Here is a 27,917-nt window from a genome sequence, read left to right on the forward strand (position 1 = left end):
TGATCTATTGATTCTATTGATACTATTGATTCTTCGAGTGCCTCAAATACGCGCATTACTCCATCGAGAGAAAATCGCGTCGATACAAAAGAAGCAAACAAAAGCAGAAATTCCAGCGCTCGGGGTAACGCTATATACACGATCACCGAACGGAATACGATATACAGAACTATGTTAAAGGATTGTATATCGTATGCGGAGGATGGCACGTGCGCGTATGCGTAGAGAAAAAAGAGGAGCACACGAGAGATTTCCGCAATTTATATATAACATTCGCTGCAGTACAGGCCTAGGCTGAAATCATCCAATTATATTCTTATTAGAGAAAAAAAAATCCGCGCTGCGCATATTACAGAGCCGGAGCACATGTGCAGCGTATCCCATTCACTCTGCAGTCGCGAGTGCGTATATAATATACAGAGCCTCGTATTATATAGAAGGCGAGCTTAGCTAGTGCAGCGCAGTACACACACCCTTTCATTTTTTCTCATTTCATAATTTTATAATATAAATTAAACGTATATACGCGTAGGGGGGAAAAAATGTTGCGAGGGGCGGGGTTCATATATACAGCAGCAGCGGCGTGTATAATAATAACAAAGACGAAAACATAATCTCGCGTATACGCGTATTACAGTCTGATAATTGCGAGGAATGCGCATTCTAGAATCGTTAACGCGCCCGCTAAGTAAGTAAGTAAGTTAAAGCCGAGGAATCTAAACGCTTCGAGTTACATCGCGACATGAGTTCATATGTATACACGCCAAGTATAATACGCTCGCGAGTGAAAGTGTTGCGGAGCCCGAGAATATAACGTAATAAACGCACGCTCGCGCGATATATCTGTCTTTGGATATACGTGTGTTATATAGCGCGCGCGTGTATAAGTACACGACTAATTTTTTTTTTCAACACGTCGTGAGTCGTAATGATATTGCCGATATAATACCGATCATGCGCGTCGACTGTACATAATAATACTCGTACACATGGTCGATCTCGTACACACACAACTGTTTCGTGAATGCCATGAAGTATTATAGGTGTACATAGCGAACACCGTTAGCTTCTTATAGGTGTGCGTATAGACTATGGGTATATAGGTACGCACATACCGGTTTTCTGCTTCGACTATATAGGCACCTATATAGCATCGACGGCAGTTTTAGGCCTATTCCGTAATGCAAACAACGCACCGCATAGTATGTGTTGCGTCTTGTGCCAATATATATAGCTTATGGGCCGGAGAGCGAGAGAGATAGACAGATAGCTGCTGCTGCTGCTGCTGCTGTCGCGTCGATCGAGCGCGTAATACAGCCGACGATCGTGTGAGTGTAACCGTTTGTCCAAAAGTCGTCGTCTGCGAGCTCTGTATACGGCGGCGGGACGCGATATAATAATATTGTAAAAGCTCTTTCCTCTCTACATGTGGTCCCCCTTTCTCTCTCGCACACATTTTCGACTTGTGTCGCGTTTACGTATACGTTTTCTATATATAAACGGACGGACGGACGGACGAGATCTCCACTTTGCGACGAGATGTACATACGCGTGTGTGTGCCTTTCGATTTTTCACGTATAATGTATAATTCTAAATTTAAATGGCACGTTATAACTAATGCTTTCGGATGGATGGACGGACACGAGCTCGTTCGAGAGCGGACTGTATAACACGTTCGCGTGTTCTCAATTTTTTTTTCTCCATCGCGAAAGGCTGAGTGTATGTGTGATCGAGATTGCGATATACCTCTGTTTATATACGCGTGTAATTATCGATACGAGCCAAAGAAATTTTCGACTCTCGTCGTGCTCTCGAGAGCTTTAAAATTACTGGCACGCGCGCATACCACCTGTAAAAGATCGGCAATAAAAAACGGAGCTACGTATACGATTGAGATTCGAGATGCGGGGATGAAGTTCATTTCAAAAGGTTTCAATTGGAGTTGAAAAAAGTGATCCTCTATTTACACTCAATACAACGATGCACTTTCAACTACGCACATTGCCGCTAGATGGCGTCGAAACGATAATCTAAAAATCCCAAAAACGAACGAGCTGAGCCGGGTGCATTTAATGAGCGCCAAAGCCAAGCCAAGCTTATAAAGCGCCTTGTGTTTTTATAAAGTTCGTTCAATGTCTTTACACATACATAAATAGCACATAACTCGCAATTTTTATGACTCGCAAGTGTACATGCCTCTCGAGTCTCTCTCTCGACGATTCAACGCGATCGATTATTATTATCGCGCGTACTGTTACGTCATCGGTATAAAGATCGGTTAAATTTACGCGTGCAAATACTTACGCGCGGCGCGCGAGCTATATAGCACACACCACATATGTAGCGTATATTTCGATCGATATAGCACACGCGTGGTATACTACAATCAAGCCACGATGCGTGCATCGTACGGTGTCGAGTGCTGTAGCGTCTTTTCTATATTATTATTATACAAAAAATCGTGCAAGACATCGACGGGCTTTCTTTCCATAAGAAGTGCGCACCGCCCAACGACTGACCTCTCGTATACGTGCATATACACACGCAGTTCTCTCGCTCTCTCTGCTCTAAATTCATACGCTCGTATACAGTATGCAAAAGTGCGTATGTGTATGGCCTTTTTTTCTCTCGAACGTCGTGTGCGCGGAGGCCCCCATGTGTGTGTATGCGTACCACACGCGCAGTGCGTTATATAGCTCTCTGCGTTTGATAAATTGACTAATAATCCCCTGTACAAGCGCGTACAGGGGGAGACCCACACCGTGGCCTGCTGCTGCATAGCGTAAACACACATGCACATGCGATGCACACGCGTATATAATATAATCTCGAGGCGATGTTTCGTATATAGACTCGCGAGGGAAGCTGTGCTGCGAAAAGAGAGACTGCAGAAAACGAGAGAGAAAGAGAGAGAGATCCAAGGCCGAATATGCGTTTCTCTGTTTCTCTCGCTCGACTCACTCGTACACCGTGTGTATAGGATCGAGTCTCTTAATAAAAATAGCCATCGTGACTTTGCCCAGTCTTACGCGCGTTATGTAGGTAGAGATGGTGAACGAAGATTCGCGATGAATAATTGGAATTTTCGCGACTTGGGAAATTTCGGCCACGAGCTCTCTCTGTGATCCATCGCTCCGAATATATTATTATAGTTGTTCGAGAGCTGCCCCCGCGTTTATATTTTCTTTTCTATCGAAATTCGAATCGTGTTTGATATACCGATCGCGATGCGATACGAGCTTTTCTCTGGTCAACCGAACGATATCCAAGTACACAATGGCACATGGAAAAAAGCCAATAATAAACACGAGTGTCATTTCTAACGAGTGCAACTGGAGTACACGTACATTAAAAAACCGTTGGAGCTTTCGCGCGCACTTACTCCGATGAATCACTATCGCGATCAATCGCATTATAATACGCATATATCCGAGCGAAATAACGAACTTTTCTTAAAAGAAAAAAAATGAAGGAAGAAATATTTTACCGGTACTGCAGGTGAGTATTATGGTCGAAGAAATAGCTGCAGCGGCGGCGTCGCTGGCGGATGCCGATGCACGAGCTGGCGGCAACGCAGCAGCAGCAGCTGAGCCACGCGAGAACTATTACTGCACATTATCGCACCTGTTTTTTCACCGCACTACTACTCCTCCTCCCCGTCGCCTTCATTCTTATGTGTGTATAGGCGGATCGTGCACGATTTACAAAAAAAAAAAAAAAAAATTTCTACCGCTGCAGCTGCACACAATTACGAACTATAGCCTGCGTTTTCTTGGACTCGTAAACACAACAGTAATAATGATAATAATAAGAACGACACAGACGCACAACAGAGACTGCAGCAGCGACGCACACACAATATGCACACACGTGATCGCACGGGGCCGAACGTACTATATGTATTTTTGCAGCGCGGCGAAACAGAGAGAGAGAGAGCGAAGTGGACTTGTCGAAGCCACCGAACCGACTGAGAGTCTCTCGCGTTTATATCGTGTACGCGCGAAACGCCGCGGCCGAAGTGAGTTTCCTCCTCAAGATGGCCTCGCGGCGCGTCGACGGCCGCCGTACGTTACTTCGCTCAGGTCGTATGCGAAAGAGCCGTGTGGTGGTAGTGGGACACACACACTTGTACGTATACGTGTAGACCTGCTCACTCTCTCGCTCCGTCCGTCTGTGCCTCTGCCGTGTGTGCAAATTATGTACATGTATGTTCGAGATTCACCGCGCCACAAAAGCTTGTTTGTCTTCTTTTATTTATTATTTTTCTTTTTTTTTTACAAACTTTCTTAATGCTTATTCACGTGTGTACGCGCGATGGATCGGTTCGTCGAGTCTCGCGATCGAGGCGATATGTACAAGTTTCACGAATTGTTTACGAATTGCGCGCGTCGCGGCGCTTACGGCTACACTCGCTGGGGCTTGGCTTTGATTTACTCATAAATAACGCGATGTGTTTGCTCGAGTCGAATATTATGGTATAATTGTAAGAGCTTTCGTTATCGAACGATTATGATAAGACGCGCATCGTGTGAAAAAAAAATTAAAAATACACACATCTTTACCGCTTATCTCTCGCGACTTCCTCAAACAATGGGCCATTTAAAAGATCTGCTCGAGTATTTTTGCGCGCGCGTGTAATTACTCAACTTTTTGGCCCGAATAATGAAATCTTCGTTTTATTTATTTTTTTTTATTTTTGCACGCAGGACGTCGCGTCTTCTTCGCTCGCACACGCGTGGCAGCGACGACGACAATTTCGTAATATCGGATTCAACCTCGCGACGACGGCTTATCTTACGTCAAAATTAACAAAGCGTAGTAAAAGAAGACTCGATATTAATGGGACGTATACTGCCTCGTCGGTGCAATTCATCGTCGTAGTCTTCGTAGTCGAAGAAAATAACAACAAAAATGAGTAATCAATTAAAAAAAATAATTTATTGGATCATAGAGTCACGCGCGACGAGTGGAAGTAATATGTTACACGCAAAAATGAAGAAACCATATTAGCACGTCGTTGGCTAATCCGATATTTTACACGTATAGTTCGGTATTTAATAATGCGCGCATATAAAGACATTATTTCGCCCGATGAGATATCCCCTCGTGCTTCGTAATAATAAACGTATGTGCAGAGACCTCGAGATGCAATCGTCATTCGTACGCTTCTCAGCTGATCGATCTCGTAAGAATAAGACGTCTAATGATTTCCTTCATGAAGAATATAATTCATGCGTCTCTTTGAATATGCAATTATTTAAGCCTCGCGGACAATGTCTCCTCTCATATGTACGATCGCGTGTTAAGCCGCGACGATCGTGACCACACATTTTGTGGGACGCTCGATCGGCAAAGATGCCACGAATTAGGATATCGAGTTGACGCGCGTTACATTTTTTTTGCTGCTGCTGCTGCTGCTGCTGCGGTGCGCGAAGACCTACCAGACCCCGGCGTAAAGAATATATTACATTATTTATTTTCCCTTGACTCGAGCAACGATCTCTCGCTTGGCTCATGTACGATATTATGCCAGCGAGCGAGCCGAGCGAGTTATTAATGTGTGCAACTGAAACGAGGCATGACCCGCTGCTCCATCTCTCGCGGCTCTTAATCCCGCGGCGCGGTGTCTTGTCGAGAAAACGCTCGTAAGCTCTTCTACATAGCTGCGAGCTTGAGCTTTTCCAAGAAGAAGAAAGAAGCGAATCGAGTGTGTTGGACGAGAAAAAAAGTAGCACTAGGCGTTTGACTCGCGCATGAGAAATGTGTATAGCCATCGATGCTAAATCTATTAAATCTTCAAAAATTAATTTTTGAAAAACACTGCGATTGGACGTTTCATCTCTCTTAGCTATATGCTCGTGGCCAAGCACATGTTTATCGATTCTGTGCACTTATTATTATTATACACGCGCAAAGGCCGCAGACAGTTTTGAGTGAGCTACGAGTCTGTGCTGAGTTGTATGTAATAAGGCATGAGCTACACACAATGAAGCGTATGTACCTCACATAATAAGCAGCTGCGCTCGTTCTTAATACCCGACTGCCCTTCGACGCGATGTGTTTCGCTCACTCGCGCGCTCGTTAATTTGTACAAAGCATACGAGTGTATTTCTCGTTCTCCGTTTGTTTATTGATAGTAGACAAGATTTCGAAAATTGAAAATATTCCAAATTCGATAAAAAGCCATGGAGATCGAATGCCGGGCCGCAGATAAGAGGCCGAGGGTAATGCTTTTTGCCTCAAATCGCGGAGATTTTTTCCAATTTTTAAGAAGAAGTACTTACGGTATCCGTTCAATAGTATACTTTGCTGTTTTCTGGTATAGTCGCAGTACGTAATCAGTGTGAGTTTCATGAAGATTCGATGAAAATTGAAAAAGTTACGACGTTTCGAAAATTTGAAATATCGTCGTCGTCGTCCGCAGCTCGTCACATGACCGGCCTAGTCCGACTACAACGACAACTTACAAAAATTCGTTACCAGTATCGATCTCCTTTTCTTACTCAAAAATAAATACGAAAATGAAGGACAAATTTGAAAACGGTGATTTTTCGATGTTAAAGGTACAGCGCATCTAATGATGAGTTTATTTTGAAGTTTTATCAAGTTTCAAGAAGATCTTCGTATGTTTAAAATAAAGTTGCCTCAAAATCGTACCACAGTCGATGAAAGTATTTCTATCGCGACGCGTCTTTACAGCGTCATGTATATATGTCTGTCTCTGTCTCTCTAACGCACACATAGGCGTGGCAATATCGGTTTCGGGTTACTATATATATATATAAACAATTGCGTCGCTTCGCCAACAGCTCTCACTGAAAACGTGTTCAGTCGTGTGTTGTCAGTAGTGCTGTACGGTACGTACTTATACGTACGTGACGACTGACGGCGCCGCAGCGTGAACAGATCGAACAGATAGCATCGATTAATTTTTCGTTAAAGAAGTTGTAAAATACATCTTGAATTATAACTGATTGTGATTGTATGTGTGTATGTGTTAGTGTTAATGTGTATGTGTATTAGTGTGTTGAACAATGGCCCAGGACCGACAAGAAAGTTGGAAGAAATTGAGGAGTCTACGTAAAAAGACCAAAAGAAAAAATAAAAAGAAATTTCTTGACAAACTTCGTCCCTTGATCAGTAACTGGCAGGGTCGACTTCCTAATCTTCTGGATATTTTTCCAGCGAAAGAGATTGATTGGCTTCTCAAGGAGGCCGCGAAGAACATGAAATACGATGAGGGAAAATCATTCATCGAATTCGTAGCTCGTAGTGGCTATAAGGTCAAGCCCAAAGTAAGTAAAAGCGGCAAGCAATCGTCCAGACGTACGACGCCACTGCATCACTTGTGTCAACGCGACGATTTCATGTTTCGTTCCAATTGGCCTGTCGTGGCAGATTCGCTTTTCGACATTTACGACGAAATCCACGTGAATTACACCGACAGGTCTGGATTGACGCATTTCCATGGGGCCTGCTGGTTCGGCCGTATAGACTTGGTGAAAAAATTTCTCGAGCTCGGTCAAGATCCCAATCTTATTTGGCCAAAAAATAAATACTCGCCGCTGCACTTGGCCATGCTGCGCCGAAACAGAGAGTTGGCCGAATTGCTGCTGAGAGCAGGCGCCGATCCGAACTCGGTCGACAGATGTGAAATGACGCCTCTGAATGTCATTTGCGAGAATCACGGCGATGTTGACTTGGCGAAGATGTTGTTCGAGCTCAGCGACGAAAAATATCGGGTGCAGGTCGATCATCTCGACGAGTTCAAAGATACACCGCTGCAAATTGCGCTGAAATACGATTACACGGAAGTGGCGCGATTTTTGCTGGAAATGGGCGCCGATCCGAACTTGGCCGACGGCGACGATGGAAACAATGCTCTGCATCACATGTGCAAGATGGGCCAAGGCAACAACGATGGCTTGGCGGACATGATATTCGGTAACGACGATTACGAGCCGTTGCAGATTAACGCCCGTAACAACAAAGGCAACACACCGTTGCACCTGGCGGTGAAGAGAGGAAACTCGAATATGGTCGAAGTGCTGCTGAGACACGGTGCCGATTACAATGCAACCAACAAGAAGGGAATGACACCGTTGCACCTCCTTTGCAAGAAGTACGAAGATCCGACCTTGCTGAATCTATTCCTCGGAATCAACGACGAACTCGGTCGGGAGGTGCTGATCGACGCCCTGGACAATAACAGCCAGACGCCGTTGGTCTGGGCTCTGGATAACGGTAACATCCAATCGGCCGAGGTGCTGCTGAGACGAGGCGCCGACCCGAACTTAGGCACGCCTTTGAATCACATTTGCTACTACGACGGTCATTGGGTGGAGCTGTTCTTCGAAATCATCGACGGCAGAAATCAGGTGGTGGACATAAACGCCCGGGATAATGATGGTTACACGCCGTTGCACGTGGCTGTGTATTGCGGCAACAGAAACTCGACGGAATTGCTGCTGAGAAGGGGCGGCGACCCGAACTTGGTCAATAATGATGGAATGACGCCTCTGCACCTCATTTGCAAGGGAGACCACGACGACGATTTTTCGGAAAGATTTTTCACTGTCAATGACGAAGTCGGTCAGCGGGTGCTGGTCAATGTTCAAGATAATTTGGGCAACACGCCGCTGCATTTGGCTCTGTCTCGGGGCCACAGAAACTTGGTAGAATTACTGCTGAGGAGAGGCTCGGATCCAAATTTGGTGAATGTAGAGGGATCGACTCCGCTCCACGTCATTTGCAAGAGAGACCAAGACGACGGCTTCGTGAAGATATACTTCGAGATCAACAAACAATTGAATTACTTGGTGCTAATCGATGCCCTGGACGAGTTGGGTCGGACACCGCTGCAACTGGCTCTGACGAGTCTCCTGCCTGATGCGATCGATGCGCTATTGGCTAACGGCGCAGCTCTGCCTAGTGTCTTCCCCCCCACCGAGGATGATTTTTGCCAGAGATTTAATTCGAGGCAATATATCGAAAATGATGTTAAATTGAGAATAGCATCTGGCATTCTGGTCGTTATCGAGTGCTTAGATAAACATGGATACGAGATGGACCAAACCATAGCCCTGAAGATCATGAAATTATTCGCTGATTTCGGTTTATACGAGAAGTCGACGAGTCTTGAAAAATATTGGTACGAAGACGAGAAGTTTGCCGACAAATCGAAAGAGACGATGGTAATGTTGGACCTTTCGCTCTACGATCTAATACAGCTGTCACCCACAAAGGCTGCAAAACGAGTCGCACCCGCGGATTACTTCAAGTTTGCGTGCTCGATGAAATGGGGCAAATTTACCAAAGAGCACGAGGAGGCTTGCTTCGTGCATCTGTGCGAGAAACTATCGAGAGGATTTTTCCGGTTCTGGGCCCTGTATCCTTTCTGGGAGCTGGTACACTACCGATTGCCGGTTCTCTGCTGCGATATAATCATCGAGAACCTGAATAACCAAGATTTATATAATATTTGCAGGGTGGCTGCAGGCCGAAGCTCATGAAGAAACATATTTGTGATCATTTTTAATATATCATATTCTTTAAATATCTAGCTTATCATGATGCTCAAATAAAAAAATTTATTAAAAATAAATCATTAAATTTTATTAATTTTCTTACACACCGATCTGCCGAAATTATAAGCCCTCAAATGACTTGTAACTTACTGACGTCGTTAGAGCGTCTGCATAACAAAATACCAAAAAAAAGCCAAGAGTAGATTTACAGTTACGTCAGTCGACAGTCATACGACGGTCAAATAGCTTCGTTTCAGATTTTTTAGATACATAATGGCTTGACTTAAGATTATTTCAAATTTTCAGTTTGTCTGCAGTCAATCAAATTTTTTTCTTTATTCTTTTCTAATAAATACGAATGTTTCTGTGCTTGAGTTGATATCACATCAACAGAAAATCAATAATTTCCCGATCTTTCGATCTAAACAATTTAGAAAAATCTTAGAAAAGAAGTTTTAAAGTTAATCGACTTTAAAGTTTTTCGAACGATTTTTCCGGGTAAAATTGAAAATTTCGGGAAATCCGACCCCCCCATCGGAAAGCTGAGACAATTTCTCATTGAAGCGGCGGGTTACTTTTTTCTTTTAGGTGTATATAGGTACTTTTACAGCGAGTTACAAAGTTATTCAACTAAATAATGCTGCGCTGGGAGAGTTGACATGAAATGCCACTTATAAAGTCACTCGACCAGTGATTGAAAGATTTAGAAAAATTTTGATTTCAATAACCGAACCAATAGTTTGTCAAAGTTCATACCTTCCTCTACCTATTAGAATTTTTACAGAATTTTTAATTGAGTTTTTCATTTATAAAAGTTCATGAAAATGAAAAAATAACGTGCTTTATCAGTGAATGAAACATTCGATCCAGTAAATGAATGTACAAATATAAGCCTACGTTGATTTGATAATCAATATAGTCTGTAATATATCACCTTTTTTATTGAATAAGAAACTAAAACATGAATTTATCATCCAAACCAACCTCTTTAATACCATGATTGAAATAAGGGCACCTGTGTTAAATGGCATAATTAAAGTATTTCAAGGTCATGTTATGATTTTTCAAGTTATAGGAAAAGTTTTGGTGATTTTTCAGGGATCTTTTTTAAAAATCTGTTTCATTTGAGTAGAGAAGAACCATTTTACAAACATTTTAAGACCTCATAGATGAGGATTGGTTCAAAACTCCAATCAAAATATTCTTATATTTGTATTGTTCACGTGTAACGGTTGAGGACATGAGGCGAGAGTGAGGGGAGAGCTTGGTGGGGCGACTACCGATTTCTGTGGCTTATGTGTCGTTGCTTTTGTTCAAATCAGTTTAGTAATTAGCCAGCTCAGAGCTAATAAGCAACTATTTCCTCTGCTCAGAGTCGCCCTCGCAAGCTCTCGTCTCAGTCTCGGCTCACCGCTGTAGAGCCCAACTAGACGCAGGCACACACCTATCTTTTATTAGTTCCAATAATAAAGTTACATTTTGTTACTAAAAGCTAATCACGAGTACGAGAGTTGATTTTTACGCAACACCCAAGTCCGACTCGTCGAGTTAATTATAAACAAAAACATGTATTTTCATTTACTGAGCAAGTGCAAACTATTCGCCAAACCAGTAAATGAAAATTGAAAAAGAGTGAAATTTTCTAATTAAAACTTAATTTTTCATTGGAAATGCAATTGTTTAACATCTAAATGACAGTTTTAAAGGTAACCAATCCGTTGTTAAAGGTTTTGAGCAGCTTATTCTTTTACAGTGGATCTTCCAAATTTTAACGATCTTCAGCGATTATGTACAAAATGACCGTATTTTAGTATCAGCGAACGATGCGTTCGTAAATTAATTCCTATCGTTAAATTATATTAATTCTAGACCTGATAACCTTTCTAGTAGTTAGCAATAGTATCCAAGAATAGCATAAAAATTCGTCGTTTATGAAAAATGTCATTATCAATTAATAATTTTTGTTTAAAATAGTGCTTTCAATCACTAGGTGGGTAACTCTACGTAAGTTATTTATACTGAAGAATGAAAGAAGTTCTTTGAAATTTTTTTTTTTCAAAAAATTTTTCAACAAGTTTTCCTTGCTGAACAAATTGACATTTTTACCCGACTCATTGGGCTCGTTTCTGGTTGGACCACCCGATTTTTTATGTTTTTCACGACTTTTCAAACTTACGATGCACCACGACAAGAGTAAAAAAAGTGAAATTACGTTATTATTCCCTTTGGCTCCTTTCGTTTCTTTTCTCTTTTTCAACGTATGTATGCATGCAATAAAGAGCTCGAGCGCGAGTGCACTAATGCGTACACACACTCGAGTGAAAGAACAAGTTTATTACGTGGGTGTGCCAGCGCGATATTTTGGAATATCAACGATTTATAGTTTTGTACACTCGCCCGTACGTACCTTGGACAAGTTGCAAGTGGTCTGTTGTGCGCTTCGAGGAGACCGTCGTCATAATTACGCGCGCAATCGCAATTTCGTATGTTGTGTTTACACACACTTTCGACACACGCGACGGAGTTTTGGACGAAAATTTCCTCGTTGCGCCGAAAAGACTTTTTAAAAAGCACACGCGCCCGAGAAATGATATCATCGAACTTGACCTGAAAAAAATTACGTTCGATCGCCGTATCGAGTGATTTCGTAGCGAAAACGTTTACGTATTATCGATCGGCGAATGGTCAAGCGAGTATATGTGTACATAAGTGGCGCGTGTCGAAAGGGAAGATGCGCCGATACGCGTCGATAATTGTTACATTCTGAAAAATTAACTATATAGCGCCCAGTCGCAGGAGACAACGGTATATAACAATTTATATTTTCTAGAAGCTCCGATACAGAAATGCCGATCGGAAACACAGGTGCGTGCGTAAAATATTATAATATATAACGCACCTCGCGCGCAAAGCGGAGAAAAAAATAGTGATAATAATGCGCGTAGTATCGGCGAAGCGGAAACTGTCAATCTTTCGACCTATATTACAAATTTATAAATACGCGATGTAAGTAGAAGAAACGGTGAAAGGAAGAGAAAAAAAAGTGCCCGTATCTATGTACTTACGCGATCATAATACTGTTATTCGGAAGTCGAAATTCCTCGTGCACTCGCGGAAAAACAGTAGTTATTAAATTTGTAAGAGTATACGCGATGATGTATAACAGGAGCTGTTGTTGCTGCTGCTGCTGCTGCTGATATATCGTATGGAAAGACAGAAATTCGTCGCCTCGATTCTAAACTATTTTCGAGGCATGATTTTACAATCCGTTGTCTACTGATGATAATCGATAATCGAAAATCAAACAAACTTACCTGTAAGTGAAGTTCGATTTTAATTATATGAAAATCCTTGTTTGAGTGATTGTATATTAAGGCGGATCGAAAAAACCCTTTTGTCGTCGATCGCTTTCTAATAGCAATAGAACGTTAGTATAACTCAATAAAAAATAAAAGCCGCGAGGTAGGCGCCAGCAAACGATGGCTTCAGTTGCCGCATGAAGCTCAAAGTCTAAATTCGTAAAAAAAAATATCGTTATGCGTTAAAATTTCTCGGTGCAGTGTTTACTGATACGGCTGAAAATTTTAGGGCTTCTTATGTATAATAATACAAATTAAAAAAAAAGCAATCCTTTCGGTGCCTTAAAAGCAAAGATAGAGCCACTCAAAGATCGAAAATCGACATAATTTTGACGTTTTTCAATTTTTTCCACTCTTTGAAACACTGTACACTGCGTAATTTTGCAATTATTAAAACGTTTCAAAAATGAAAATTTTTGTATTTTCAAGAGCTTTCCAGCGATATAAATTAGTATGGGGAACACATAAGTTTTCTGGAAGAGCCTCACAGTAAATATTTAGGTCATATTTCGGTCAAAAAAGGAGACACTGCCACGATTTCAGCAGGAATATCAGATTTTTTAAATCTAAATAATATTAGTTCTGACTTTTTGATGGCAATAGGCTATGATGGAACTAACGTAAACGTGGGAGTTCACAAGGGTTTTTTTTTTTTTTTTTTTTTTTTGAANCAGAGTAAACTCTGCAGCCAGTGGCCCCTGCGAAATCAGACATCCCACCGGAACCGTCGTTAGACATTACTTCGGTGGGTGCCCCTATAACAGCGTTACGCTTGCATCCTCATCTGCCTAGTCCATACATCCCCCATCCAACAAACGGTGATTAGGGGTTCAGGGGACAGTTTACATCCTTTGATCTTCATTATTCCATAATTGTCACCCGCCACTTGAGTACCCAGTCCCATGTTCGCCGCACGGCAAACAGGGGCCCGGGGGAAGGGCGGGATTCAACCTCAGGGCCTACGTTCCTCAGCATCAGCCTGAGCTCAATAATCTCTCAGCCCTACATCTTCTCGGTGTCAGCGCTGAGGGACATACACCTTAATATCACATATCATGTGTTAATCTTCCTTGTGTCCAGAGCATCCCTCTGGCCAATCATTGTACACATTGTTGTATCATAAAACAGCAATAATCTCCCCTCACCGCCTCAGCCGATGGCCGAGACAGCTCTGAGAGACAGGACTTTCTTTTAGTTTCATGTGGAGTTCACAAGGGTGTGATAAGAAAAATGTAATTGGCTTTTAGTCGACCTATGCAATGGATAGTATGTTTGTTACATGCTAATGAGATACCGCTAAGACATTTTTTCGAATATTTCGAACCGCTAAGACAGTTGTTCGAATATTTCGAACCGCTAAGACATTTGTTCGAATATTTCGGTTCAATATAAAACAAAATTGCTCAGTTATTGACGGTGCAAAAAATTTTCATTTAAGTAGCTCAAGATATTCAAGTGTTGAATTATTGAACGTCATCAATCCACTTTTAGCGAGAAATTCGTATTTTGCACACCCGGAAAATTTATTACTTGCAATGATCTGTGATGAAAGAAAAGAAATTAGGGTTTTGGTAATGAATTATATTCTGGAAGCTCGAAATAGAAAAAATGGTCTTTGACAATTCATTCAACCGAAAAAAAATTTTAATTTCTACGCTAAGGACTACACAGAATTAGTGAATTTTGATGAAATATTCATTACAGAACCTCCTCTCTTGTCCGGATATAACGAGCAACAATTAAAAGAACTAGTAGAAAATGAAGGTACTATTGATGACGATATTTTTAAAATACCATGCCACACTCAAGCTGTTGAACGCTGCATCAAATGAGTTACTGAATATTCGCTAGCACATTCGTCAGAAAAAGGGAGAGATTGCAGTGTAAGAGCTACTTTGGCCGCGAGACAATCAAGTTCAGATTGCAATACGAAGAAAAAGGATCAGTCATTTCCATTTTAGTTCAAATATTTTCTCTTCTTTTTAAAATTTATAATTTATGTATCTGGAAATATAATAGATTTAATAACACAAATACATGTAAAAAATTCACTAAGAATGTTTAAGAAAGATCAAATGTAAGCTGTAAACTTGTGATTTAACTTATTTGAACGCCTGTGACTGTGACTTCCGGGCAAAAAGCAGAGCCTCTGCCCACTGGGCTCCAGCTACTGCCGGGCGCGGGGCGCGGGCCCACACACATTTTCATGGGCTGCTGCGACTACAGCGCCAGCTCGTGCTCACCATAAAATACATAAATGTAAACACGGTATTTCATGTGCCATTTGTATAAGATTCTGCGGCAGCTTATCACAAGTGCAATAACTGAGTTGAAATAAGTGTACAGTATTAGTTTAATTGCATAGTTGTGTTTATTGTTGCAAGTGTTGAACAGTTTCCAGAGCAAAATTAATCAGAGAGTGAATACACAGTGAAATATATAACAGTGAAAATTATGCATTTGAGCATTGCATAAATTTGAGTTTATGTACCATTTTCAAAGTGTATTCGTTTTTTAGAAGTGAAACTTGTTTTTATACAATGATTTCAGTTTTTAGTAAAGTTTATAAAAAAGTGTAATACTATATTCAAACAAAGAGTGACTAAATGGTGATATTTTTATAATGTCTACAATGGTATATATTGTTGTATGTATTGTAATGAGCCGTGTCACCGCTAGGTGGCACGGAGTAAAAGTGCGGTTCACGCAAGTGAGATTGTTAAGTCTGGGCGTTATATAGACCCGAGAAAGACTTGTATCTTCGAAAGCCTCGAGAGAGGCGAAAGAGAGGTGGATTAATAAACAGAGTTCTTTGAAAAGGGAATCTCATCTAATTATTTCACCTCCCTCCCATTCACCATCCCCTCCTAGCCGAGACCCCAGAAGTTTCTGTAGCAGCGCAAGACGGGCGGACGACTCAGCAGCGATCTAGCGAGCAACGAGCAAGGAGATCGAGAGTCGACCCGGTGCCTCACCTACAGCAATATATAACAGTGAGAATAAAGATTGAAATTCTTTGGATAACATGTTTGTGTTTATTTTATTGTATTATTTCTAACCATTGTAGTTATTTTTAAAGTCTTCTTTCATTGAACCTATTTTTTTAATGTATATTGTCACATGAGTCAATGCAGCTTAGAAACATGATTTCAGTCTCATTAGTCCTGGGCGTCAATGCCCATCCGCATTTGTTGCTTGGCACTTTTGAGGAATAGCTTGGCTATCTCCTCATCTTTATTCCTGCAGATTGCGTGAAGTGACGTCTCTCCATCCGAGTTGGCTAGATTCCAGTTCGCCCCTTTCTTCAACAAGTATCTTATAACTTTTTTGTGGCTCGTTGTAGCAGCCAAATGTAGTGGCGAATTGCCCGACACGTCTTGAGTATCCATCTCGTCACCGATTATGAATAAGAGACCCACCAAATCTTCGCCATGAATACTTTTGCATAGCTCGTGCACGGGCCTCGACCCATTTTTGTTGATTGCCTTCGTATCGGCACCCGAGTCCAGCAACAATTGTACCACATCGAGGTGACCGTATCTTATAGCCAAGTGTAGAGGGGTATCGCCCGTTTTTTCCCAAACGCATTTATTGGGATCGTGGCCGTGTTCGAGAAATTGCTCGACTACATAATAGCAGCCGAAGGCACTCGCTACATGCAAATGCGTCAGTCCCTCGCTGTCGCTGTAATTGATGTCGAACCTTGGAAACATATTGAGAAGATCGTTAACAAAATCGGAGTAATGCTCGTACAGTTCTTTGCGACGTTGAACAGGATCTCTTCTTTCCGAGAGCTGACAGCGGTGTCTGACACCGCGTCCCATGGTTTCTACGACATTACTTTCACGGTCACTTTCGAAGCTGTCGAGCTTGCGCAAGAGCTGAATCGAATCGTGGACCGGCGTAAACCTATGCTTATATTTATGTTCTTCAGATTCGTCGATGTAGCCACAGCGCGCGATGAACTTGACAAAATTTACGCACGAATCGATTGTATCGAATCTCTCGTCGTTCACCGAGATATTTATCGCGTCTATAAGAAGTACTCCTATTTCTTCGTTCGAAAAAATTTCTTCAAGATTTGGCAGACTGTGTTTCCACTCTTTTACCATTGGAATAATTTTACTCAAAAATCCAGAACGTTCTTTATAAGCTGGCCAGACGACATGTTCTTTCAATTTTTTTATCTTTTTCACAATGCCTTCCTCACTCGAGTAAGCCATTTTGTTGGATAATGAATGGCGATGCACAAAACACTGTCACAAATAATTCACAGTAACTTTTATTTATGTTTTTTCGTTATTTTCTAGTAAGCGCGATAATTTTCTGGTGCAAATATGTATATGCAAGTGTGCGTATATGCCTTGTGTTCCGTGGCTGTGCCGTCACACGTGCTCGCTTGCGCGTATGACTATATGTACTGAAGTGTATGTTGGCGTGCTTGTGTGCGTATATATGCCTCGTGTTCCGTGGCTGTGCCGTCACTCGTGCTCACGTGCGCGTATTACTATACATACTGAACTGTATGTTGGTGTGCTTGTGCGGGCGTATACATACTGAAGTGTATATGGGTGTGTATGAGGCATGTTCACGTTTTGGAAAATAAATATTAGAAATTATGAATATTCGGAAAGTTGGAAAATCGGATTAAGGAACAGGGAACATGAAAAATTTGAAAAAATCAAATCTCGGAATAAAAAAATTTCGAAAAAATTTAATTTCGGAATCCACAAGATTGTTAATGAAAAATGTAGACTATAAAATTTCCCACTAAAAATTTTTTGGATTCTGAATTTTAATTTTTCCGAAATTTTGTTTTAAAAAATTTTTCATGTTCCGTTTTCAAGTCCAAACATTCCGAATATTCATAATTCCTAATATTTATCATTCCGAAATATGAACATGGCTTAGGGGGACACATACGAGGCGTTTCAGCCCAACTGCCCCAGCGCGGCGGCCGCACGGCACTTTTAGTCGAAATTGCTTAATTTCTATCTAGCTGGAAAACCCCATAAACGCACTTAAAAAAATATGTAGCACATGCTTTCAATTCGGAAATTTCCTCAGCTTTCCGATGGTGTACTCAGATTTTTCAGAAAATTCAATTTTCACAGGAAAATTTCAAAAATAAATTTTCTAAATTAAATATCTCAAAAAGCATATTTTTAAGTTTTTTTTAAATGATCTCGATCGAAAGCTGAGGAAATTTCCCATCAAAATACATGATTTTCCAGCGAGTAAATTTTATTTTTATTAGCTGAAATACAGCGATGAACGTGTAAAAACGTGAGATTTGGCGCCGCGCGGACATATTCCAGTATATCGTCGCCCCAGCGCAGGAAGGTATCTATTTCCAAGCTGTAACAAGAAGGATACTTACTCGCGCGCAGAGGCAAAAAGGTATCTAACTCGAGCGCAGCGGCAAAAAGGTATCTGCTTCGAGCGAGAAGCAAAAAAGTAGCTTATTCAAACGAAGTGGCAAGAAAGTTTTGACGCGCTGAATTTAGGTTGGCAACGGAGCCGTAAATGATAAAATTTTGTTAACATTCAACATTTAATTCAAAGCTATGTAAAGCCAATAACTTCTACTTTCCTTTCATAACATACAAAGTTCTCCATAAGTGGCAAATTGAGTCGAAATCACGGTGAGATTGATTTGATTGCTCGCATTACAAATGGATGAAAATCATTACACTAGCTCAAATGTTTTGTGACACGGCGTACTTTTTCTCGGCTCCCCGGCCGTGTACACTAGATAGGTCGCGGGCTCGTGATGGGGAGATGGGTTCGCGAATGGATGTGAACAAAGAACAGGACAATAAGTGATGAAACGCAGATTTTAATTATGAAATAAATTTATTTATAACAGTTCACGGCGCAATCTTCTCTCACACTCACACACACTCGCTCTTTACCCGTCGCTATCGCTTACAACTTACTTTATTCTCCCAGCTCTTTCTCTCCGTACCTAGCTTTTCACAATAGTATTTACACTCTCTTTCTAACTCACACAATTTATCTATTTCTCACTCTGCAATCACACTCAACTTTCCTCTAAAACACGTTACTTTCTCTCTCTGTACTCGCTCGGTTTCACTCTTTTCTTTCTTTTCAAAAATCGATTGGAGTTCACGCTCTCGTGAAGGGCAATCAATCACTGCCTCTTCTCGCCGCTGTTGGTGCGGCGCGACGGGCAGTTGCGCGCGACATTCAAAATCGTAGATATCGGGGGCGGTGTATGATCTAAAATAAAAGGAAAAAATGTGATTAGTCGTTTCATACCCAGCCTGATGGTCTCGCCCCGGTGGTGATCGGGTCGCCTACACACCTTGTTCACCATGTCACAGTTTTTCCTCTTTTTTGCTCTAATACAAAACAAAATTTTATTATTTACGGCTGCGTTGCCAACCTAAATTCAGCACGTCAAAACTTTCTTGCCACTTCGTTTGAATAAGCTACTTTTTTGCTTCTCGCTCGAATTAGATACCTTTTTGCCGCTGCGCTCGAGTTAGATACCTTTTTGCCTCTGCGCGCGAGTAAGTATCCTTCTTGCTACAGATTGGAAATAGATATCTTCCTGCGCTGGAGCGACGATATATTGCAGTATATGTGTGAAGATACAATTACTCGAAAGCAATTTGAATTCAAGAAATTCTTGATATTAGTGAAAATTCGAATGTATTTTAATAAGCGCCAATATTTTTATATCTGCAAACATTCAAAAACATTTTTATACTCGAGAATACTTGAGAATTTTTTTTATACTGCGATTGTTCCCAGAACTTAATATAAACAAAAATATATGTATGGTCGAGTTAATGCGTGATAGCATGAACACCCACAAAACACAACGGAATCACAAATATTTAATTCTGATGAATATTCGGTACCCAAATTTTTTCATAGCCAGGAATATTTGAATATATGTTTAAAAATACAAATATTTTTATATTCCATTATAGGCGCGAAAAAGGAATGTTTTTGCGAATAAAAATTATTCACTCGAATGCACTGTGCATTCTACTATTTCTCCATATGTGTAAATATTTTAATAAATTTTTATGACCGCAACGTTTTCTTATATTCACGATAAGTCGAGAATGTTTTCGTGCTCGAGAATACCCGGGATGTTGATAACACTACGAATATTCAAAAATATGCTTACAAACGAAAACATTTTAATAGTTGAACACATACGTGAAAAAAAAACTATCTACGACGACGAGTGAATTTTTTTTAAAGTTGTTGAGAATATATAATTGTGATAAATAATTTAAAACTGAAAAATCTTTTGGAATATTGTGAGATACGAAAATAATTTAAAACAAAGCTATATTGGGAAAAATTGCAATTACAAAAAAGTATTCTACAATTTTCAAAATAAATTAAAATTTATTGAATATGCAAACGATTCGAAATTCGATACGAAAAAAAGATACTACGAATATTATTTCAAAATAGAAAAATACCCTAGATCTTGTTGAGGCATTCAAAAATATGAAAGTATTTTGATTCTTGAACTTGTGGCCAACGCCAAGTCCAATTCTCCATTTCTCAATTGATGCTTTAGCTTTGACAAAGCTGAAAAATGTACAATTTGAGGGAAAACTTGACTATTTTCATCAGTCATAACACTCAAACTGCATTTACATTTCCTTCATAATCCTTGTCCTGTCATACAGACACACATGAGCTGGCGCATACGCTCAGGTACTATTTTCTTACTTTCAGTTGAGCGTATGTGCCAACTAATGTGTGCCTAAATGCCAGGAGTTATGAAAATAACGTCAATTAGCAAGTTTTTGGTCCTTGGACTTGTGGCCAACGCCAAGTCCCATTCTCAAACTCTCAGCTGGTGCTTTTATTTGAATAATGTAGCATGTAGCATTTTAGTGTTTGTAGTAGTATAATAACAAAGTGAAATGTAGTATTTGAGAATGAACTTCAGTACACTCATCAGTCTTGGAATTTTCCAACTTAAATTGTTATCCCCACTAACGCCGAGACCCCTGCGTGCGTCCCCACTCAAACGACGTGTACTGCAGCACTCGTCCCTCCCTCGCGGCATCAGCCAATCAGCGCGTGGTCGCTGTGTATATAAGCGAGCCACTTTGGCCGACTAGGGACAGTCGTCTCTCGGCAGCCAGCCAGAGCACATCGACTCTCGTCTTTGCGTTCGCGTCGACGAGCACTCGAGAGTTTTGACCTAGGGCCACTTCTCAATAGTGAACTTGGTTAAATTACAAAATACTCGACTTATTATTTCAACACCTTTCCCCACCTTTTGACTTTTCAAACTTCCGACTCGGCCGCCAGGTGGCGCAGCGCCACTAAAAAGTCGTGCCTGCGTGGACGAGTGCTGCACTACACGTCGTTTGAGTGGGGACGCACGCAGGGGTCTCGGCGTTAGTGGGGATAACAATTTAAGTTGGAAAATTCCAAGACTGATGAGTGTACTGAAGTTCATTCTCAAATACTACATTTCACTTTGTTATTATACTACTACAAACACTAAAATGCTACATGCTACATTATTCAAATAAAAGCACCAGCTGAGAGTTTGAGAATGGGACTTGGCGTTGGCCACAAGTCCAAGGACCAAAAACTTGCTAATTGACGTTATTTTCATAACTCCTGGCATTTAGGCACACATTAGTTGGCACATACGCTCAACTGAAAGTAAGAAAATAGTACCTGAGCGTATGCGCCAGCTCATGTGTGTCTGTATGACAGGACAAGGATTATGAAGGAAATGTAAATGCAGTTTGAGTGTTATGACTGATGAAAATAGTCAAGTTTTCCCTCAAATTGTACATTTTTCAGCTTTGTCAAAGCTAAAGCATCAATTGAGAAATGGAGAATTGGACTTGGCGTTGGCCACAAGTTCAAGAATCAAAATACTTTCATATTTTTGAATGCCTCAACAAGATCTAGGGTATTTTTCTATTTTGAAATAATATTCGTAGTATCTTTTTTTCGTATCGAATTTCGAATCGTTTGCATATTCAATAAATTTTAATTTATTTTGAAAATTGTAGAATACTTTTTTGTAATTGCAATTTTTCCCAATATAGCTTTGTTTTAAATTATTTTCGTATCTCACAATATTCCAAAAGATTTTTCAGTTTTAAATTATTTATCACAATTATATATTCTCAACAACTTTAAAAAAAATTCACTCGTCGTCGTAGATAGTTTTTTTTTCACGTATGTGTTCAACTATTAAAATGTTTTCGTTTGTAAGCATATTTTTGAATATTCGTAGTGTTATCAACATCCCGGGTATTCTCGAGCACGAAAACATTCTCGACTTATCGTGAATATAAGAAAACGTTGCGGTCATAAAAATTTATTAAAATATTTACACATATGGAGAAATAGTAGAATGCACAGTGCATTCGAGTGAATAATTTTTATTCGCAAAAACATTCCTTTTTCGCGCCTATAATGGAATATAAAAATATTTGTATTTTTAAACATATATTCAAATATTCCTGGCTATGAAAAAATTTGGGTACCGAATATTCATCAGAATTAAATATTTGTGATTCCGTTGTGTTTTTGGGTGTTCATGCTATCACGCATTAACTCGACCATACATATATTTTTGTTTATATTAAATTCTGGGAACAATCGCAGTATAAAAAAAATTCTCAAGTATTCTCGAGTATAAAAATGTTTTTGAATGTTTGCAGATATAAAAATATTGGCGCTTATTAAAATACATTCGAATTTTCACTAATATCAAGAATTTCTTGAATTCAAATTGCTTTCGAGTAATTGTATCTTCACACATATACTGGAATATAAAAAAAATTCTCGCTTTTCGCTCGTATACTGGATCTTAAACATATTTTTGCTTCTAAACATTTCTCCAATAGCTGCGAATATGAAAAAATGTCTGATTATATAAAATTATACATATGAACATTCCCTAATATGGAAATATTATTGCATTCGCAGTGTTACGAGTGATTATATTGTACACGTATAAGTATGAACATATTTTTAATGTTTGTATCTATTCTCGAGTATTCTCGGGTAAGATAAGATTTTCGAATATTCGCGGATAGAAACTGTATTTGGGTATTTAAAAATAATTTGGAATATTCTATATTATAGGAAAATCCTTGAATTCCAATTGCTTCTAAGCAAATACTTTATTTTACGTTCATGTTTCTCCACTGTGAAAGCACTATAACGCTCGCGCGCGCGTACATACTATATACATTCTACACATATATATCTAAAATGACGTCGATTATAAACCGCTAAAACCGCACGCCGACGATGTTTCGTTGCATGTCTCACGCTACATTCAAAGAGAACATACGTGTATAGGTATATGTGGTAGGCACAATAGTAGTGGTACAAATTCGTGCAAAGCTCTCCAAGGCCAAATTTGTTTTTCGTATACTTGACCTGTAGCGTAGGTAGGCGTGCAGGTATCGTTAAAAAAACGAGCTCGTAGTGTGCATAGTACATACACCTCATCGAATCGAGATTTATTGCAATTTTTGGGGCGATTCGAAGAAGCCCTTCGAGAAATTATGAATTTAAAACGCATGTTTTTTCTCTCTGGCTTGCTAACTTTGATAGTGTCCAGTCCAGTGGTTTGTACGAGCGGAAAAAGCGAGAGAAATAAGGATAGCCAAAAGTTATACCGACGTTGCCCAGCAGGCTTCTGCGATGCATCGCGACCAAATTATGTGCCTGCGAGCGTATGTGTATACAAACGAAACACAACTGACAGATATCGACTTCAAAGTTTATACTCGAGTGCATAAACGCGCGCGCGCGCACACACACACACACACACACACACACACACACACACACGAGAAGTCCTATCAATTAATTCGGGCTCGAAGGAATTTTCGTTTCTCTCCCTTATACGCGCGCGACGCAATTCAAAAACGAGTTTCGTTTACGTTATGAATATTTTTTTCTTTTATCATCACTTCTATATTGTCGTTTTACATGGAAATTCACGCGTGGATCTCTTCTGTATAAGGATTTGCACCTCTTTAGCATAATCTCGTTCTCGAGATTCATATATGCATTTCGTCTTAGAGCCTGCGGAGACACGACGATGACTCCTTTTGCAAGTGTAAAAATAAATCATAACTTTTTTTCTTCGATTTCGATACGTGTGTGTGAGTATTCGTGTCTTTTAAATCTTAATGGTGACAAAATTTCAAGGCATTATTACAGCGCGACACGTCCACGGCGTTCGCCTCGTTATATACGGAACGGTCTTATAAAGATGAATCTGTTTCTTTTTTTTCAGTGGCGATGACGACTACGATGAAAAAGAAGAAGAGAGTCGAAAAAGAAGACGATGATAATCGTGACAAATGTTATAAATACACAATTGATTTAATTTTAAAATTATTCGCTCGGCCGTGCGCGTGCAGAGATTGGAGTTTCAGCTATATTTTATATAATACTCTATTACACTACTATTACACGCGTGTGCCAGCAGTTTTAATAATTAATCGTACCAAAAAATAAAAAGAATAGAAACATAAACTTGGTTAAACTTTGATAAGAAAATGACGACAGATCCGTCGTCGCTCGAGACTTTTAACTCGATTGCACGTGAGAAGCTAATAAACCATCGCATTAATTTAATTTCTATCGAGCGGAACAATCGCCTATTATTTCAGACTGATTACAGGCATCATCAGCAGCAAAAAATAAAATAAAAGAGAGAAAAAAAGAGACGAGCAACTCTCACTCGCGTCGCAGCGTCAGCTCGCGAGTATTAATTAAACCCACGCGCGCCTGCTGCGATCCAGCTCTTACATAAAAAATCCGCGCGCGCGAAAGCTGGAGTGAATTTTTATCGTCATCGTTCATTATTTAAAGGCACACGCACACACACATGTGAATAATAAAGTATAACGATATAAACTTACCCGCCATTGATTCCCAATATATCGTGTAGTTATATAGGTATAATAATATTGCCGGCAGCTATATACCGACGCGGTCCGCCTTCTCTGGGTGCGAATGTTCCCAAAGCCTAAATATAGTCGTCGCGCGATGTCGATTGAATCTTCTTTTTTTCTCTCTTCTTCTCCATGCGCCGGGTATATGTGAGCCACACTGCGACGTCTACGACACGCTAACGATACCGATGGTTTTAGCCAATATTTTTAGAATACGCGTAAACGTTACCTTTTCTCTCTTTCTCTCTTTAAAGAGGGAAAGAAAGAAATAAACAACTTTTTGCTCTATACGTGCTCCTATTTAACTCAAATAGATATGTATACGCGGAAGTAGCGGCCTCGACGGATCCTCGTGGGCACGATATAAATACAGGATCGGCATTTCGTTCAATGAGGCCCGTAAGGTATTTCGCGAGCCGGTTTTCCATGTAAACAAGCCGAGAATCTCATTAGACTGCTTAATGAATCGGGCCGTTTAACGCGTCAATTTTTTTTTTTTTTTTGGAAAGTCGTGCGACTCGCGATAATCGAGCCGCGAAACAATGAGCAAATATTCCACTATATACAATTAATTGAACTTTGTTTCGCGGATGCGTTTATTATGTACCCGGCGACTCGTTAGAATTTTCGGAGCAGTGAAGGTACACTAACATACACACAAACACACACGCACCCACATAAACACACAAATTTTTGTCAAATTACCACATGTATTAAGCGAGGCACTCGGATTTATCAGCGCGGCACATTCGGCGGGACGAAGTAGATGAAAAAAAAACCGTTGACAAGCCCCGAGCTTAATCGAACTAAAAAAGAAACGGCGACGAAAAAATATAAGACTGCAAAAATATATACGAGTTTCTCCAAGCGCGCTCGACAGCCTACTAAAGCATCGTGGTTCGTAACATACCGCGGCTCGCTTCGGTCTACGTGTGTGTGTATTAACGCAGCACACACTTATACACACACTCGTCATAACTCATTCTATCCGTATGTCTGTTCTTTTGCTTATTTCGCGGGCGCACATCTGCGCGCTGTCGACGCGATTACGTAGTATAGACTATCGCGTAAGCTTTTTTTTTTTTAATATTTAAGGTGATGCATAGACCTTGTTTTTTACCAACCTAAATCTGAAAACGTAAATTTAAATAACTTTTTTACTAGACCGATTTTCGAAAAACGGCTCTGTGGAGCCCTCCGCATTGATGCTGTGAACAACTGTACCAAATTTTATTAACAGTTTTTCCGGAAAGCGGGATCGAAATTTGGTCTAGTAAAAAAGTCATTTGAATTTACATTTCAAGAGTTCGGCTAGTAAAAAACGAGGCTGCGGCCTTACCTTCTTCGGCCTTACCTTCGGCCTCACCAGAAAAATATGTGAGGGAAAAAAGCCGGACAGATTATTCACTAGAGATTGTACAAATTTTAAGAGCAATTTAGAAGCTGTTCTTAGGAGTCACGTGTGTAATCAAGTTTGACGCGGACTTTGATTACGGAACAATTTGCAGAGCTTATTTCGAATGTCAACGGACAATCTCTAAATATTTGTAATGGGCCTTCAAGTCTAACCGGCCACGAAAACTCGAGAGTATCGAAAAATGTGCAACAAAGTGGATTGCTATCTTTGGTTTTCATTTCCTTGTATTTTTTTCGAGTTCCGAGCTCTTAACTGCAGAAAGCTATTAATTTGCTAAGCAGCAACCGATTTGTCATATTTTCCCTTTGTCTCTACAGCCGTTTTCAAAGCACACGAGAACATCGTCGTGGTTTTTTTCCTCCTTTTCCGTCCGTTCATCCTTGAACCGATACTGCATCGTCTCGTTATGCACACACAGTTCCAAATAATTGGCCTTCGCGTCGCACGACTGCGGCGTATATACGCAGAGATTCGCGCTGATTTGCTGTATGTAAGAACGGCTGCCATTGATTCGCTCCAATTTCGTATAAGAGTTCGATGGTCTCTCGTGTATGCAGATCATTTTCACAAGTGCATCGATTCGTTCTTTGATTTCGAGCAATGTGTAATCGAGCAATCTTAATGTACGAGAAAGAATGAGGCTGGACGGTGAATTTCAACCGACAGACATTTCATTGACGTTAAATACCAAATGTGCCACAACTAATTTTGATTATTAATTTTTTTTACTAATCTGTAAACAACCACTGGTGTGTGTTATCGACAAAAATTCTGTTGTATCGTTTTCAAATGATTTTTAAACTGGCGGTCAATAAAAAGTGCGCACTGCATTTTTCTAATTTGTTGATTGTTTATAAGAACTGCGAATAATTATTATATTTTTGAATTGTTATTTTAAATTATTGTGTATTATTATCCTTTCACTACTAACTGTAGAAGAAGAACTGAATGAGAATAAGATACCATATTTCTATAAAGGTAAACTATTTTTACATTTTTACCTTAATTTGTCACCCATCACGTCATTCGATACGATCCTAAATTATAAGTAAAAAAATTGTGTACTCAATAACTACACTATAATATGTAAAAAGATTCATTTCCCCAAAAAAAAACGCAAATATAGCGTAATGAGGTTGGCTACGCAAGTTGTGATGCGCGGTTACAAAAAACTAGTGAAATATCGAGATCTGTTGGTAAGAAAGATTAATATAGTGCGTAAATTTTTTTCAGGTTTGCTGCATAAAAATCATAAAAAAATCTTAATTTTATAAAATGAAATGTTTACTCATTCTAATAAAAATTGTCATTTTAAGATAATTTTGTGCGTGTGTTTTTTTTTGTTACATTTATAATTTGTGCAACTTTAATTACTCAATGGACTACTACTATTTTTGTTTCCAGATTCAATTAATATTAAAAAAACAAATAACATGAAAATGAAAAAAACAAAAGTATTTGGTAGGATTAGTGTTATAAAGAATAGATAGTAAAATAAAGCGTTGAGCAACAATTTCAATAGGAAGAAAAAGTTATTAATTATTGAACACTGGTTTGTTTGTGACGTATCGTTGTTATTCATCAGTGTAATCTTGATAATACATAAAAGCTTATTATAAATATATATATCTAATCAAGTATTTTATACAATTTTGGATT

At 39.8% G+C, this 27,917-nt stretch overlaps 2 protein-coding genes across 7 annotated transcripts in view; both read right to left on the bottom strand.

The window, feature by feature from the left end:
- LOC106649425 overlaps window positions 1-25,700 on the bottom strand; it is a 33,462-nt gene extending 7,762 nt beyond the window's left edge. For 5 of the 6 annotated variants that reach the window (XM_023462251.1, XM_023462252.1, XM_023462250.1 and 2 more), the window contains exon 1: window positions 3,489-3,949. The gene's annotated coding sequence lies outside the window, so the exon portion shown is untranslated. Of the gene's footprint in view, window positions 1-3,488; window positions 3,950-24,808; window positions 25,018-25,546 lie in introns of those variants that run through there. The other variant, XM_023462248.1, reaches the window with a different exon arrangement.
- On the bottom strand, window positions 16,046-17,110 carry LOC106649342 (ankyrin repeat, PH and SEC7 domain containing protein secG-like). Its single transcript, XM_014366703.1, has one exon. The coding sequence runs from the start codon at window positions 17,108-17,110 to the stop codon at window positions 16,046-16,048; it is 1,065 nt and encodes a 354-aa protein (XP_014222189.1).
- Window positions 25,701-27,917: the final 2,217 nt, after the last annotated feature.

The sequence above is a fragment of the Trichogramma pretiosum genome, unplaced genomic scaffold, assembly GCF_000599845.2.
Source record: "Trichogramma pretiosum strain Unisexual culture from Peru unplaced genomic scaffold, Tpre_2.0 scaffold9, whole genome shotgun sequence".
Classification (NCBI taxonomy): Eukaryota; Metazoa; Arthropoda; class Insecta; order Hymenoptera; family Trichogrammatidae; genus Trichogramma; species Trichogramma pretiosum.